The sequence below is a fragment of the Corvus kubaryi genome, unplaced genomic scaffold (genome assembly GCF_017639235.1).
Source record: "Corvus kubaryi isolate FWS band 111438036 unplaced genomic scaffold, C.kubaryi_AGA036_p1.0 37385, whole genome shotgun sequence".
Taxonomy (NCBI): Eukaryota; Metazoa; Chordata; class Aves; order Passeriformes; family Corvidae; genus Corvus; species Corvus kubaryi.
In genome coordinates, this window is record NW_024581127.1 from 6,090,188 (window position 1) to 6,107,912 (window position 17,725).

General features: G+C 37.2%; 1 protein-coding gene across 4 annotated transcripts in view; it reads left to right on the forward strand.

Annotated features, from left to right (window-relative positions):
- The window catches only part of ZFHX4 (zinc finger homeobox 4), a 149,112-nt gene that overhangs the window by 114,126 nt on the left and 17,261 nt on the right, over positions 1–17,725 (forward strand). For all 4 annotated transcript variants that reach the window (XM_042036483.1, XM_042036487.1, XM_042036485.1 and 1 more), the window contains exons 5-7: positions 9,420–9,536; positions 15,730–15,863; positions 16,020–16,220. In XM_042036483.1, coding sequence (XP_041892417.1) covers positions 9,420–9,536; positions 15,730–15,863; positions 16,020–16,220 — 452 coding nt within the window. The remainder of the gene's footprint in view (positions 1–9,419; positions 9,537–15,729; positions 15,864–16,019; positions 16,221–17,725) is intronic.

The following is a 17,725-nucleotide window of genomic DNA, read 5'->3' on the forward strand; positions in this document are numbered from 1 at the left end:
AAAAAAAAAAAAAAAAGGGAAAGATTGGTTTCCCTTGGTTATCATCATAGTAAGGATAATGTGGTTGCAGTTTAGTTGTGCAGGGAAGCTGCCAGGAGAATTTGTATTTTAGAAGATCTATTTAAGTTGTAGTCTCCCTTTGAGGAGGGAATGTGCTTTGGTTAGTACACACAGGAGCTGGGTGAAGGGGTTTGTGGAAGCTCTGTGGGATGTGACTGCCTGTGCACTTTGGTGAGCTCTCAGCACTGTGGGGGGTGTGACTGTCTTCAGTGATTACAGATTCCTAGCAGAATGTCAGCTCTTCAGTGCAAGGAGCTTTTCTGAGCATGGGTAAGTAGAATTTTTAAAAGCTGTATTGCTTGGCTGAATTTGGGCAGCTTAATCCAATGTACCACATCCAGATGTCATCCTGTCTGCCAGATTTTGGGTTCTAGATTAAAATCACTGGAACATTAAAGATTTTAAAAATGTACACATACATATAAACATATATTTTTCCTAATCCTATACTTAGAAGTAGATTAATCACTTTGGCTGAAATTAAAAAAAAAAAAAAAAGGCAAATGCTATCCAACCTGCAGCAGGGCTTCAGCACAGCTGATTTCAGCTCAAGCACTTAAAAGTTTTGAAGCTATAAGCAAATGAAAAGGCATATGTATGGTGGGAAGTCTGGATTACACTTGCAAATGGGTCCTCCTATCTACTTGTCTAAAGACATTAAAAACAAATGTTAAGTTCAAGTCTTGTTCAGAAGTTTTCTCTGAGGTATTTTCAGTGGTATCAACAACTCACCTCACAAGGCATTTCAGGACTTCAGCTAGATTGGCACTGTAGATTTGTGTTCATTGGGCAGTTGTGAGTGAGGATTCTATAAGCAAGTCTTTAAGCTTCCACAGAGGTAAAATTATATTGCTGACAATGAAAATTAATTTAGAGGGTGTGGGGCATCTGCTGTGTATGGGAGAAAGAGCATTCAAATTAGACGAACATTTAGGAAAAGTAAGAGCAGTGCAGTACACTGAACAATGAGAATTGAAAAACTTAACTGAAGGAAAGAGGAAATGAAAGATGGAGGAAATTATTATGTCACACTGCTTTATGTGTGAGAAGCAAAATGGATACAAATCAAGCCAACTCATGCCCTTCTGTTGCTGTGATAGATAGCTTTACAGAAAGACTGGGTGACCTGAAATGCTTGACTTGGCCCTGGGAGAACCCCTAGATATAGCCAGCATTTTTGAATTCAGAAAATCTGTCTGCCATCTCCTCTATTTCAGTATTTGTGAGTCACACATCTTTGTGCTGAGAACCAACTGATACTTCTCGTCTTCAAAGTATGCCATCAAAGTGTCTCTAACAAACTTGGCAGTGCACTCATATTAATCAATAGTATAGTGTAATTCCTGATTCCAAACAATGCAGCAAGAAAAGACCAGGTTGAGGTATTGAAGCACAGTACTGAAATTGAAAGGATCCTGCTACTGTGGAAAGGGGATAGAGATGTGTGATGTTATGGCTATGCATCCCAAGCACACTGAAATACTATAATACCAGTCAGGAACATTCCTCAAAACTTCATAATACTCGAGTAATTACACAAAAGTTTGTTGTCTGAATTTTCCATATTGTGTCTTCAGAAGGCAAGTAAAGACAGTAACAGAAGGGGCTGAGAGCCAGCAAGAAGGCAGGAATGCACTGCTGGTTTTTACTACTTTTACTGGTTTTGATGAGCAGACTTTTATCTTTTCCTCCTGTTAGAGGAGTTTGACCATGTGTCAGTATACTATATTTTGAATAGTACAGCTCCAGCTGAGCCAGGAAATCCAGTTTTTACAGAAGAATTTTTGGAGTAATTTGCAGTGGATGTCTTGGTGAAGATTCTTGCAAATCACTCCAACATTGTAATCTGGGTTGGAGGAAAAGCTAAAATAACACCTGTGTTGTCTTTCTGAAAAAGAAAACCCTAAGGACCACTTCATATGTTCATGCATATGTTAAAGAAGCCAAGCTTTAAGTAATATTTGTAACAAGTAGGTTTGTAAAATAATCCATAGATTGCTATACATGCTATAGACTACTTGTCAGGTAATTGTAGAAAACAAACAAACCAACACCTCCCTCACCTCAATCCCCCAACAAATAATTCTGCTATTTGATTAAAAGATTATTTTTTAAAAAATTCAGAAGGTGTTTTTTGTTCAGGAAAAATGTTACTCAGTATAAATAGATCACCTACTTCTGCCTGTGACAGCATCAAGAAAGAGGAATATTTAAACTGGAGGGCTGTAGTTAGCTACATTACAAGACATAGTACAAGAATTTATTCAGGTCAGAAAAAGTAACCTTAGAAGTGGAAATAAAGCCAAAGTGATGTTAATAAAACTGAACATAGAGATTGGCTATGAGGAGAAAATATGTGAAGGTACCTAGAAAAGCTAAACAGGAATTGTTGAAGTATCTCAGAAATAGAAAGCCTGCAGGAGTCATTAGGTCTGCTAGACCACCAGAGGATAGTCATTCCAAAATGATCAGGAGATGGCAAAGAAAATAAATTCTTTTACCTCTAGTATTCTCAAAAGACAAAGAAGAAATATATGCACTAACAGAATTCTTTACAGATAATTTCAGAGATGTACTGTTAGCGAGCCAAAAAGAGGTGAGTAATTCAGAGAAAGTCTGGAAGGTAAATAAAAGGGATTTTACAGTGTGTATCAGAGAGAAACCCCCAAACTGAGTCACTAATAAAATACATGATTTAAATGACATTTTAAATGAATTCTTAATTAACATCATAGTTTCTTTGTAAAAAAACTCTGAAGGATTTTTCTGAAAACAGAATGGGAGAATCAGTCTCACCACTTGCATGTTATAATGGAAACTCAGCTCGTAGGAAAAAATGCAAGAAATTAGGGACAGTAGAAGTGTTTCTATGTGAAGGGACATTGAACACACAGATTGAACAGCAAAACAGAAAAAGTAAAGTGAATTATACTGTGAAGATGCAGTATTTTGCTTTTTTTCCCGCCACTGGCTTGAAATGAACATCCAGGAAGGACACTGGTGAAGGTCATGAGGAAACCCTCCTTGACTTTCTGAGCTTTAGGTCAGGCGTAGGTTCACCCAGCTAACTTCCAGTGTTTAACAGCACTGCCCAGGTGAAAAGTCTGCATTCCAAACACTAAACTTCATTTTAAAATCCCTCTGCAATCAGGGAGGAATTAACAATTCATCTATGAAAAGTCAGAGTTGTGCCCTTGTGTCTCTCTCTCCACGGAGAATGAACTTAGAGCAATGCCTGAAATTAGGCAGGGTATATCCAGCACGTTGAATAAGAATTAACAGTGAGGTTTAATTTTCTTTTCTACATAACCTTGATGGAAATGTATTAGTCTTCAAGTCAGACAATGGTAGTGCTCTTCATGCTTTATGCTGATGGGGGAAACAGCATTTTCTATGAACCATAATGGCAGCCAAAAGAAAAGTAACGATCAGTTGGAAAAGTTAGACTATTCTCAATATAGTTTCACGCTTCAATGCCTTTCTAGAGATGGCCAAGTAAGAAAAGTATCCCTTTCTGCATAATAAATGATTAACTGTACATCTCCAATCACATCTGGAAAGCATTTCTGAGTTTCATTCTGAATAGCTGACATTCTCTGTTAATGGTTTTGTCAGCATATGCTTCTTTTGCTTCTTGCAAAATACTTGATAAAATATTAATGTAGAAATAAAACAACAAAAATACAAACCACAATTTTTCCTATTTTCTTATAAATCAGTATGGCTCAGCATAAGTTTACCAACAATTCTTTTCCACATTTGCGCCATTATCAGAGTAAAACATGCTTCTTTTCCTGATTTGCTCTGAGACTACGGGAGGGAGACTAGAAAGCAATCTCAGCCAGCAATGAGAGGGAGGGAAAGCTTGCACAGCAGCCAGACTGGAAAGGACACCCCACCCCTCCAAACTTCTGGGGAGAACATTCCTTTTCCAGCAGCTGGAAGTAGACTGCAGTTTAAAAAAAAAAAAAAGTAGAAAAAAATATATCAGGAAATAATAAAGTGCTGGGCAGATTAGCTGATGACAATGGATGTTTTCTGCCTTCAGAAGCTAAGAAGCAAAACCAAGTAGGGTAGATAAGAGCTGCCACTTTCCAGCAGCCAGGGGGGTGAGGCTGAGTGTGGCAAGTGGGGAATACAGGCTGCTGGGTGGAAATGGGTGGATAAAATGGATGTGATTTGTGACACTCTTTGGGAAGGAGCCACCATGGCACACTGTCCAGCCAGCTTTGCAGTCGGCCTCCTCTGGCCCGGTGATACATTTCAATGAGAAGCATTAGACTGCCATAAAAATTCAAATGATGCACCACAAAACAAAATTATACCATTTGGTAGTAACTGCCAGTTAGCACTTTCTGGTCAATATGATCATCATCGTCACTTAATTATAGGCTTGTTTGTGGGAAGTTCAGCCTTCTAAGAGTTCTACTTTTGAATATAACACAGCGATTAAAAACAGTTATTAACAGGTTGGTGCCGTTATTCACCCCGAGTCCCTAAAGGAGAAATTAGAAATCCTGTTTGAAGATGAAATATGACCACTAGAGGATGCAGTCAAGATCCTGAATGAGTGAGGCATCCTATTCCTCAGTCATGCACTGCAAGGCCAGCCAGAATATAGAACAAATACTTTCTGGAGTATTTGGGTGAATAAATGACAATGCAGAAGTTGGGGAAAGTTCATCAACAAAGTAGTATAACTAGGATAATACAGAAGTCAACCCACAAGCCCAGCTTTTATTTAACTTTTACTTCTTTTGCATAGTTTTTGTTTTCCTTTTCCTTTGTTTCTCCTTTCCCTACATTATCTGTTGTCTTTCCATCCCTCCAATCCACACCCTACTGTTATCCTTTACTGGTGGTTCCCTTCTCATGGGACAGTTAATAAGCAATTCACTCTGCTGGTTGAACCTGGGATACACCTGTTATGAACATTTCCGGGTACCTTAGATTCAGCTATTTATTGAACATATTCAGTAAAAAAACATAATTATTTTTTAAAAATCTTTCTCTCATTTCATATTTATTTGCTCACTACTTTAGTCAATTGATTTATTTGTTCCCCATCCATCCGGCCCTGAGCCACAAACACTTGCTTAATCTTGTTTTCTCTCTCATAACCACAATTACTCACCCACAACCAGTAGATCATCCTTATTTAGGAAATTACTTGCAATTTGGAGAGGGCAAAAGGGATACCAACAACAACAACAACAAAGTAATCCAGGACCAAAACAAGAACTACTGGCTGTTAATTGAGATATCGGTGATGTAAAAAACCCCAAACGAACCAAAATCAACCCTTGAAAATAATATGGTTTTTTAAACAGACTAGAAAACAGATTCTCAGTGCTGCTCATCAGTAGGGAAACTTCTCTGATAAAACACAGGGAAAGGTGATTGCCCCTGTGATTATCACAGTGCCTTTGAATTAAAGGTGAGAAGATTGTTTCAACTTGTCCATATCATGTTTCACTAATAACTACTTAATTTTTTTAAATTATATTTTTGTCTATACCCTCCTTTGTTTATGGTGTATGTATCTGTTCCTTACATCACACCTCCATAAGTCAGGCTTTTCTAATGTATTTATGAATATTTATCTAATTTCGTTGCTGATACCTGCTATTCAGCTTTGTCTGAGGCCTGGGTTTTGCAATTGAAATCTTCACGTGTCTTGACTTCATTGGACTGAGGAAAATCACAAGGGTCTTACTTCATAAAATCAGTACAGAATTAGACCTCTGTGTAGATTAAAATACTAAAATATATGACATAAAATATGGAATATACAGTATCAACTGATTAATGTTACCTCTGAGACATAAATTTTTCATTTTTCTTTATTTCACAGTTTTAATGCAGAATGTTGCTAACCTCATTTTTGTGTTTAATTCTAAGTCAGTTGTGAGGCAAAAGGTTGATAATGGCTAAATTCAAGACATCCAACATCAAAAGAAATTTTCAACATTTGGACAAAATAAAACCAGGTGTGAATAAAATATCATATTGCAATAGTAAGTGTTATTAAAGCCATTAAAGTGCATTTGAATCGGGTGTTCTATTCATTTTCAAAGCTAACATTTGTAAATGTGTATGGGCAGGATACTTGTAAATTTAAAACAGAGTATTCGGACTTACTTTGGAATCTGTAGCACAATCCTACTGTGTTTTGGTGATACATAATAATTCATAATTTGTCTTTAAGCAGGGGCCATCCAGTTTTTGGTTTTGCATGGTATTCTTGTTGGTTGGCATATGTAGTAAGAACAAAAATGTTACCAAAAAAAGATATTTGTTGCATTCTGGCATAGGTATGTAATGTCTTTGACATCACACTTAGTTACATATCCTCAATATCTGTTCTGACAAACGGTCTTCAGGATTTTTTTTGTAATTTGCTAACTGCTTTTAAGTTAGAGCTGTTGTATTTCCATCTTGTCCTTTTAATATATGTGGTGACAGTGCGAGTCTCAGACAACCTTTCCGTAATTTTGAAGGAAAATAGGAGAAGTTGTATTATCATTTCTGTCTATGAAATTTACTTCTGAAGTGAATGCCATACATATTTCTGAAATGAATGCCAAATGTATTTTCTAGAAGGGAGTGCCATTGAAAGCCAAGGCAGGCAATTTATACCATGCATAATAATGATATTAATTTTTATGGTGTGTATAAGTTACATTTTGATTAGTTTTTTGCATGATTAAAAATTTGCAAAGCCTTTATGGCCCCCAGGAGCCTACCTGTAATAAACAGCTCTCACCTTCCAATCCATAAAACAGGTCTGCAGTACTTTAACATTACAGCTAATTGCCTTGCTACATCAAAGGGAGCACCACAAGACTGAGAAAAATCACAGAAGGGGGGTGGGGAGTGAGGGGCAGTTTCACCTCTAAAGGTTATGTGTTTGTGGCTTGGTGCAGCCCTGTAAAGTTATGGCCTCAGAACTGCTGTTTGCGATTAAGTTGATGGGGAAAGTCTATCCCGCAATCTCTCCCTGCTGCTGACACAGAGTCTTTGTTCACATTCAGATTTCTCAAACTGTTGCCAGGGTCAGGCTGAGGTCAGACACCACGATGATGTATAGGAGAACATGTCTGGGAATTTCTCTCACACTTAAAACACATACCAGAAAAACAGGAGAGCACCCTGCAAAAATTGTCTGATGAGACCCAGATGATACTGTAGCTTTTCTTTTAGTACCTTCATAATTTTCTTTCTCTTTGCCTGACACACACACAATGTTTTATTAATGTGTGCCACGATAGCCCTTACAATTTTATGTCCCCTCAAGATAAGGACACTCAGTAGCACTTTGACACTTCATTTTCCAGCCCAGGGGGATTGGGCCAGTAAATCTAGTAAAATAAGCAATGCGTCTGTTCCCAAGGATGAGTCGAAAAGGGATTGCCATCGGCTCCGTGAGGCCACGGGGCCTGACACTGGATACGAGCCTCATGTGTGCGCGCTCAGCATCAACACAGCCCGAGCCAGGCATGATCACAGGCGCGCAGCATCCCGCGCCGTGCTCCCCGCCACCCTGACAAACACAGCCCCTCTTCCAGCTGCAGCAGGGATACCTACCATGTTTGATTAGCTATCAGCGTGGGAGGAGGCGGGGGACTGCAGGGAGGAGAGCGCTCACACAGCATGAGGGGGCTTTCCATTCGCATGGAAATTTTTTTTTTAATATGCAATTATTTTTAAAAGAAGGGGCCATCTTTCTCCCTGCATTGTTCCAAAAAGTGGACACACATGCTTAGTCCTAACCTATTGTATTTCCATGTCAATGCAAAACACATTGATCTGCGGTCAGGATTTTTTTAAGGGGATATGGGGGAAGGTCGGTTTCCAAAATTGCAGCTGTGTTTTTCTCTTCCGATTTACAAAAGGTTTTGCAGAGAGTTGAGAATCAGATAGGTTTGCCACATCGATCTGAGGGCTGTTTGCCTAGGCATAGGGTTTCAGTGTATGGCTGGCAGTAAGGCAATAGGCAGCAATTTTTTTGTGCTCAGCTGCTACATATGACAGAGGATATTTCATTCGGCTGTCAGAATGTTATTAATAAAACATGGGGTGCGAAGAGGGCCACTATTTCCCCTTTCAATCACTATAGCATTTACAATGAAAATTTTATGCAGTGTGTAATTTTCAGTTAATGCTTGACACTTAAAATGTCGGTAGCTGCATTTTGTATGGTTCCTGAAGGGTTAATTGTATCATGTTCCCTGCATAAAAGCTCTGCTTATCAAAAGTGAATAGAAGAGTGTATGCAAATGTGTGTCTGTGACCTTTTGCCTTTCCAGGGTTAATTTATATGGTCATTAAAGATTTTATGAAATTGAGCGGCCTGGTGCTTTGAATCCCATTTTACCTTCACCTCCTAATTTATATAATTCCTACCTGAACAGGGAAATATGATTCTTATTTTTGTGTGTGTGTGTGTGTGCTGCAATGAAAACAGCATGCTGTGCTGTAGGGAGTTGCAAGTCTGGTTATCTGGCATTACTCAGATTGCTAAAAATTCATTAAAATGTGACATCAGCACAGTGAGAGACAAATGATCACAGGATGAAAAGGAACAGTGGGCCTTTCACGGATTAGTGCTACACAGCCCCAGCATAGAAGCTAACTGCATAAACAGATTAATCCACCAGTAGCAGCATAGCTAAGATTTACCGAATAATTAAATGGGCTTGAGTTACTGTGAAGATTTCCATGTAATCTAGCTGGTGTGAACACGTAAGTGAGGTGTGGGTAATGCTGCTTCCTCAGAAGCCGTATACCAAGTTGCATCATTTATCCTGAATGGCTCCCCCTGGAGACAAAATTTGAAACTTCTCCCGCAAAGCCAGAGGTTTATATTTAATACAGTACCTAATACCTAATACTTACTTACTGCAATTAGCGGGATACTGCTGCACTAATAGGATTTATATTTGAGTTCTCCCTTTTTTTTTTTTTTGGCTCCAAGATGCATTTTTACATGTGCTTGCTTTTGTTCCAGCCTGTGGGGGGTGTGTGTATATGCGTGTGTGTGCATGCATGTGCATGTATTTTAACACAAATCATTTCTAGCCAAAGAATATGAAATGACAGACTTTAAATCTGTCACACTGGGGGAAAACAGGTACTCTTGTAAAGACACAGTCAGGTTTTGAAATATTGCAAATTATTTAGAATTAATGTCCAGCCTCTTTAAAGCACTGTTCTTTCCCTTTTCTTCCCCCCAACCCTTCTTCCCCCTGTTTTGCCACCCTCCGTTAGTGCTGTTCTTATTACAGGACATATTTTTTAACTGCTGTTAACTGGTCACTGAGTTCCTTTCCTGAGATCTTTTCTGTGTTTGTCCACAGAAGAACAAGCTGAAGACACAGAGGGGTCTGCTAAAAGTACATCAGTGGCTGTGGCTGATGATAAAGACTCAAGTGAGAGAGACAATAGTGAAGGCAAAAAATCTAATAAAGACTCTGGTAAGATGCTAGAATTTTGTTTTCCCCCTTTTTTAACTTATGAAATGCCCTTTCATTTTAAACTGTCCCACTACTATTCATTGCATGTACATTTTGCATGTGATTTCTATCAGTAGCCTCCCATTGACCTATTTTTAATCATAACCATCTGACAGGATAGATGCGGATAAGTTGAAGAATATTACAGGACGACCAGTGAGATTATTTTTTAATCAAATCAGTTTGTGTGCTTGTAATTTTTTAAGCGCCTTTCATTAATCTTAGCTGTACTTGTGATTCCTCTGATGGCATATTAATTTTTCATAAGCATAGGATTAGGTACCACTTGAATTTTTTCTTCAATCAGGTTTTGTCCCCCTTTTAACCCAGAGAATGTGGGGGTTTTTGTTATTATTTTTTGCTCTTGCTCACAGATTAGTTACTCCCAAGAATCTGGCCTCTTCCTGGGCATTTATTTGAGGCATTTGCAAAAAAATACACAAAATCCAGTGAAAAAGTTTACAGATGATTCAGCCTAAGAAAGAGGAAATATCATTGAAAACGGATTATGGGTTGGGTAATTTTGATCTCCTGGAATAGACAAAGCCCAGTAATGAAAGCTACTGTCTTTGAAAACAAAACCTCTATGTCATGACATTTACTTGTGCACAAACAAACCCAGGGCCAGCATCTGGTGTAGATACCCAAGGCTTTTTCTGTGTTTGATTTGGCAAATATGTGACTTCACCCATGCTTTTTATGTATGAGATGGAAATCTATGGTCACAATGAATATTACATTGGCTACTTTTGCCGCACGCTATACCTAGTTACATTATGTTGGATTCACTGAAGCAGAAGAAGTGCTGAAACAGGTTGAAGCCTATTAGTTTCAGGTAGTCATATATCTTTTCCTTGTATGCTGATGACAGCAGCATACAAAGGAGGTTGTATTATCCATAAAGACGTATACTTGTAGAGAAAATACCATTTTACATCTGAGTTTCTTTACACCCAAATTTGCCCGTACTGCAATTTGCTCTTTACATATTAAACATTTTTGAATTTATTTCCAAAAAAAATTATAGATGGCCCTTTCTATTTCAGAATTCAATTCAGAAGACTGACTTAAAGATTAAAGCTTCCTTTAAGTTTGCTTGTTGATGGGCTAAGGTCAGTACCCATCACAGTTTACAACCTCAACTGCTCTTCAGTCGCTTTATTTTTTGAGATCAAGAGACTGAGGGAAGGCTGATGATGACAAGGATGATGTTGAGCAAGAAGCTGTGTTGTGGTTTAAAATATATATTCCCCTTGGCTGGCTCTCTGACTTGGTCAAAATTGTCTGCAGTGCAGTAAAGCCATGCTCCCAGGCTGACACAGGTCCTAGTTTGTGGTCTCCTCAGGGACTGGCCTGGACACTCCCTAGGAGAGGGGTGACAGCCACTTGCAGCCTGCATTTCCTACCATACACTTTGCCTAGGGGACAGTGTGAACCACTTCAGGGAATTTATAAGCCCTCTCTTTTTCTTAAGTTGGTCCATTTATAGTTTTTTTGGAAAGAATGTGGTATTAAAGATCCAGAAAAAAAAAAAAAGGAAAAAAATGGAATCTAGAAAAAAAATACTGAAGGGGAATTCTCAAAATTCCACCAGGATTAGCCACTCATAAGGGCCAAGTTTAATTAGGACAAACCTATATCCAGATGCCTACTGGGTGCACTACAAAAAAACAGCATAATTGTTCTGCATTCCCGTGCCAGCAATTACACAAATAACTTTGCAGTAAGATTCATATAAAAACAAGGGCTGAAATACATGATTGCGTTTGTGCTTTGCAGAAAATAGTTTGTACTGTAAAATCCTGAATATTTTAGAAACTTTTATTTTTGTAATCTATATTAATTCTGCATATGTAACATTCCAACCATCATCTTAATTTCCACTCATCTGACAAGTATTTCTAATGACTGCATAACTGCTTATGTGTAATTGAATGTTAATTTGGGCTTTCTCCTGAGTTGAATGTTGCAAGTCTTGCCAAAGAAATCTCAGGAAAACCAATAAATTAATCACAATACTAACAAGTTAGACAGGAAAGTGGTGTGACCCTTCTTTAGCACAGAATCTATTAGACAAGAAAGGATTAACATGTATTTAGTAACAGTGTGTTTGTGTAAGCTGTTGTGCTGCGTTGCTTACCTTATCTCAAGGAGTAGAGCTTTCAAAATGAGACTTGGCAATATGCAAGTTATATTTGTTGAATATTCATTCAGAATAGAAAAGCCTACTAATGCTTCATTTATATTGTCATTTAAATCTAGTGCCACTTTAGATTAATTATAACCCAAATTACAGCTCTATGCAGTGCAAGAATTAATATGGAATTTATCCAGATTAATACATTTGCATTGAAAATGTAATATGTCTCTGCCATGGCTAAGGGGAGCACTTTTTAATAAGGTAGTAAACATGAGGAAGGATGGAAATTAACCTTCATTATTGCAATGAAAATTATCCTTTCATTCTACTCTAATTAGAAAGAATACTCTACCAGTAATTATAATTTTAGAATTATTTTGAGTCTGAATAACATCATCTGATGTGTCAGAAGTCTTAAATTATGCAATCTTTATCAAATACAAAGATACTTAAATAAGAAAATAGTGGTTTTATCATGGCTTTTCCTGGATTTTTTTCTCACTAGTAGATGTACCGTATTAACTTTCTCCCTCTTATTAGTCAATAAGCACAAACATTTTATTTTTCTTTTGGGGCTTCAAAATATATTATGAAGGTGATGACATCTGAATTGCAGTGAATTGTGTCATTTTTATATTAGTAATCCTACACAAGTTAAATAATAAATTCTGCTACTGACAGGCAATCATTGACTAGTCTATTTCATGGCACTTATTTATAATTAAACTTATTTTTTGAGCTAAATGTATTGAAATTACATTATTCATCTAAAATAAGCTGCGTATTTTATATTATAAAAAGAATTGCAGTTGTGTTTCACAATTGCAAAAAAGCGCCAAACCTACAAATAATGTGTCTCAAGAATAAAAAGTGAGTATTTAAAACATGAATAACCACTGGATTTAGTCTTTTCCTACAACTGCCTGGTAAGAATGGCATGGCAGTGGAACATCTAGCTATGAAAAGAGTGCCACACAGCATGCTCAAGACTGTAACATTTTCTCTCTCCCTTCTCCTTTGATACCCTTTCTATAAGACCAGAGGTGTTTACAGCTTTTCTACAAAAGCTCCCTAAAACAGCAAATTCAACGTGGAAAGCAGAGCATTGGTATAGCGAGACAAGGGACTGAGCTGTAGTAGCTGGATCATTGCATAAAAAGCTGAACGCTGCTTTTGGCATGTTCACTGTGGCTCGGGGACTCTGATCTTCACCATGCGCAGGGGCAAGTGACTCCCCAGTGCCAGAGGGCAAAATCAGCCACCCTTTTTCTATTCTTTAAAGCTCACCAGAAGTTCCAGACTCAGTTACATTACTATTGGCCAGATGCAACTTCAGTCATATAAGAAGTAACAGTGTTTGGGGTTGAATGAATCCAGAGCCAAACGACAACAAAAACAACAAAGCCTCTGTAAACTTTGACAGTTTATATAAATATTGTAGTAAACATTGTAAAAAGCTGTGCTTTGTTATGCATTTATTGACCCCAGCACAGTGTTTTATAACTCTATGGTTTTATTATATTAACCACAAAAGAAATTTAACCAAAAAACCCCCCTTGTTTTTATAGAAACAAGAACTATGTGTTTCATGAGTATTATAGGCCCTTTGAAGTAATTAAGTTATTCCATCCTGTGGTGGAAGATGATGTGTAATATTAACCTTGTGTGTGCCCAGGTGCACACAGAGTGCACTTCAAGATAAATTTCACTAGCAGTTAAATATCACTGCCAAAACACAGTTAGATGCATTTCCACAAAATTTTGAAGGAGAATTTGGTTCATAATTTCTGTAACAACCAGTTGAGAACAATCTAGTGTGATGAGGGGAAGAGAAGGTGGAATTTTTTCATTTTGTGTTTTAAATTCAGCTTCCAGTATAGCAGTGTCCGTTTACATCAGCTGAGATTCTGGTCCATTTGTCTTTAAAAAGGATATTTTAAAAGTGACATATTAATAAGGTAAGAAACAGTAGAGAAGTTTTTGACAGTTGGAAATGAAAAGAGGTTAATAATTTGAATCTGCCTTTCTAAAACCCAAGAAATAACCTTTCTCTCTTAATATCGTATGTCACTGTTTTACTTCCCATAATTCTCACAGTTGAAATACTTGAATAATATGTAAATATAGATAGGCCAGGGAGTACTCTATTAATAGTCATAAAGCAAAGTGAGTAATAAAATGGTGCCTTATGTGATTTCATCACTTAAGATTTTACCTTTAAGCATAGGGAGTCCTTTGGTTTGTTGGCCCAGCAGTGACTGAGCAGTCTAAAAGAGGCCTCCAGGATCTGTTCCTGAGAGTGCAAAAATTCAGGGGTCTCCAGAAAGGGACTTGTTCAGGTGATAAATCAATGATGATGAATTGGTAATATTGAATAGGGAAATACACCATGAATAAGCTTTAATTTGAGCTAGAACATGCAAAAATCACTGGCCTAAATTACACCACAAAGAAATAATTAACAACTTAGGTATGAAAATCAGTGTGTGGGGAAAGCACCATTAATGTATAAGTCATAAAATATGTTTTATGGGTTTTTTTTTAAAAAAGTGCCCTTCAGAAAATGTCCCTGTATGATTCCATTTTCAACTGGTTATTATTTTACCAGGAGGATTTGATATTTACCTTGAAAACTGTTCTCTTATTTTGCTTCTCTTTAATGTTGTCTTTATAAGATCACTGCACAAAGTCTATATGAAAATAATAACAATAATAAAAAGTTCTTGATTTTGTGTTTTCTTTGTTCATGTTTACTTTGTTGCCAAAATGTCCATGACCTTATTTTTAAATTAATCCTAGGTTATTGTGCAATGAGGTGCAATTTGTTCATTTATATGAAACCTTATGTGGATTGAAAAAAATCAAGATAAATCTTCATGCACAGCATACAATCAGATTACCCCTGGACTATATATTTACGTTGGGTCTGATAGCAATCAATGGTTTAGCTTCATTGCATTTCAAGATGTATTTGCACCCAGTGTCCAGTGATAGTGTCCTCACCCTGGAAATAATTTAGTTGCAAATTGACTGGAAGATGGTGAAAATTGAAAGTTAAAATTAGAAATACTCATAATAAACAGCAGAAAAAAGGTCAGATGATGCCGCACTATGATGAGATTGGAATGGTTGGTAAATGAGGTTTTGTGTTTGTCGTGAGATGTATGTGACATGCCTACCCAATGCTCTTGTAATATCCAGCCTAGCAGAAGAGATTATCTGGCAAATTGACGCTGGAAAGAATTTTCTGATGGACTGGGAAATTAGAATTGCACTCTTTTCTTTGATGTGTGCAAGACTGGGCCACATTACACAGCTAGCTCAGGCATAATATTAAATATAGTATTTAATACTTAATAGTACAACTATCTATAGAAAACAATTATATTCTGGTTTTGATCACAAATGCCAGACTATAAAAATTCACAGTGTAAACATCTAAAGCAATCCCAAATGACTGATCTTTGTATATAATTAATATTAAGTTAGCTCTGAAATCCTATTCTCCACAGTATTTCTTTTAAAGCCTCGCTATATTTAGCTTCAGAATAGTAACCAGGCAGGAGTTATCAAAACAGCACAATAATTATATTGCTCAGACAGTTTAGAAAAGAGAGAGGGTAATTAAACAGCAGCAAATTAATTATTTTGGAAAACAGGCTTTTTAAGCAAAAGCTGATTTGTTTTAATGTAATACACAAATTCATACTGAGCTGCTAGAGAAAGAACATTATTGATTAATCTTTAAAGGCAACCTAGGGTTATCTAAACAGTAGAGAAGAGTCCATTTTGAAATGTATTTATAGAGTATCAAGGATAAAAGCGTATTTTCACCTTTGTGCGTACCAGAGTTGTTTTATTCAACTTTATTTTTCCTCAGAGTTTAAAAAACAAGCAAGCAAACAAAAAAAAGACCCTCAAAGACAATACAGACCTTTGAAGTCAGAGCCTCTTTTAAACCAGGATATTTTAAAGTTTAAAATATGTTCTTTAAAAATTATGTTTTCAAAACAGGAATAGTCACACCAGAGAAGGAGCCAAAAGTGAACACTGTGGTAGGGGCACAACAGCTTCTTCTGGCAAAAGAAGAGGATGGTGCAGCTAAAAAATCAAAGCCTCCAGAGGACAATAAATTTTGTCATGAGCAGGTAAAAGGAAATGTAACAATTTAATTGCATTCTAGAACTCTTTTTCAAATAACACAAGACTGAAACAGAGATGATATGCTGTTAAAATAGCTATATCAGCAAGTTATAAAAAGCACATTGACTAATAGCCTGCATCTTAACTTGATTTTTTTCCAGTTCTATCAATGTCCTTACTGTAACTACAATGGTAGGGACCCAAATCGTATCCAGATGCATGTCCTGTCACAGCATTCAATGCAACCTGTTATCTGCTGCCCCCTCTGCCAAGATGTCCTCAGCAACAAAATGCATCTCCAGCTTCATTTGACCCATCTGCACAGTGTGTCCCCTGACTGTGTGGAGAAACTGCTCATGACAGTAAGTGCTCCAAATACTGCTGCACATGCTACACAAACATACTTGGGCCTGTGTGCAATGTATTTGTTGTGACGTAGTATTCAGGTAGCCTGAGGAGGGGAGTGGGTCAGGACTCTTAGGTTCTCTTGTCAGCTCATCCAGTGACTGCTATCCCTTGGGAAAAGGGCTGAAGGTGGATTTCACAGATGCAAAAAGCCTCTAATTCCTCATTGACATTAACCTTGGAAAGGTCAAGCCAGTCCATGTCTCTAAGTGCATGACTTTGAAAGTTTGGTCTAATAATATCCAGGTCTCAGAAGTATTGTGACTTCCATTTGTAAAATAATAGGAACTCCCTGAAGAATGTCGTTCCCAAATGTAGAAGGATTCCTGTGTATACCTCAACTGTGCATTGCATTACATGAAATTCGCTGTGAAGTAGCAGTTCAAATATCCAGTCAAAACAATGTCAGTAAAACCACAATCAGGCCTAGTATGTATTTGTTATTAGAGCACAAATTCAGTTACCAAACAGACCTCCTGAGACACACTGACTCTGGTTGCCGTGCCTTCTTAGATGGAAATGTACTTGGAAATCTCAGTGATCCAACTCTTTGTGTACTTATTTCTGTATCCATAAAAGACTCCTTCATTTATATGGTTGTGGTTATAGACCTACCAAGTGGCAAAAATATTAGAAAGAATTGAGAGCTGTTGACTGAAAGTCTAGGGTTCTTTGTGCTTAGAGCTGATGAGCAAATACACACTTGGGGATCTTCTTTTCTTTTCCTTGGTTTTCTACTAATTAGCTCTGACAGACCATGTAATTTTGGCCCACTGAAAGGAAAATGCAGTAGAAATTTAACTTTCACAGACCCTTTTAGAAAAATGGAAAAATATGGAAAATCTCCCCCTCCATTTTGAGCAGCATTAGCTTTCTTCTCAAGTTCTTCATGATTCCCTCTATGCTAATAATGAAGCAATTTTGAAATCTTTCTTCATCGGGTGCTGGGGAGTTGTCCCAATGTTTCTGAGAGGGGAAAAAGCCCCAATGTTTCCCAGAGAAAAAGACTGTAAAACATAATCTGCATAATTGAAATTGTCATCGTTACTAACACTAATATGCTCTGTCCATAATTGAACCCTCTGACAACAAAATAAATAGTATTTATAGCAAATTTTTCTTCTCTGGGACATTTACAGTTCTCTACATAATTTTTTTTAAAAGTCCTTCCCTCCCAAGTAAACTCAAAGTCATTAGTCCTATGAGAGGGTGCTGTTAATGCCATGTTTAAATCACAAATATACTAAATCCAGGGGTTTTTTTAAATGTTTAGAATATTTTTTCCAAGAGGCAATTTGTGTGTGTGTATATATATATGTAATTCTTATGTATCCAGTGTTAGAGGAACAAAAGCTATTTCTACTCCTAGCTGATAAGGAATGTAGCTTCCATTACTTATTTACAACTCAGAAATCTCTTCTGTGCATAATCTTTCTACCTCTGCATGAAGAAAGTCCTATGC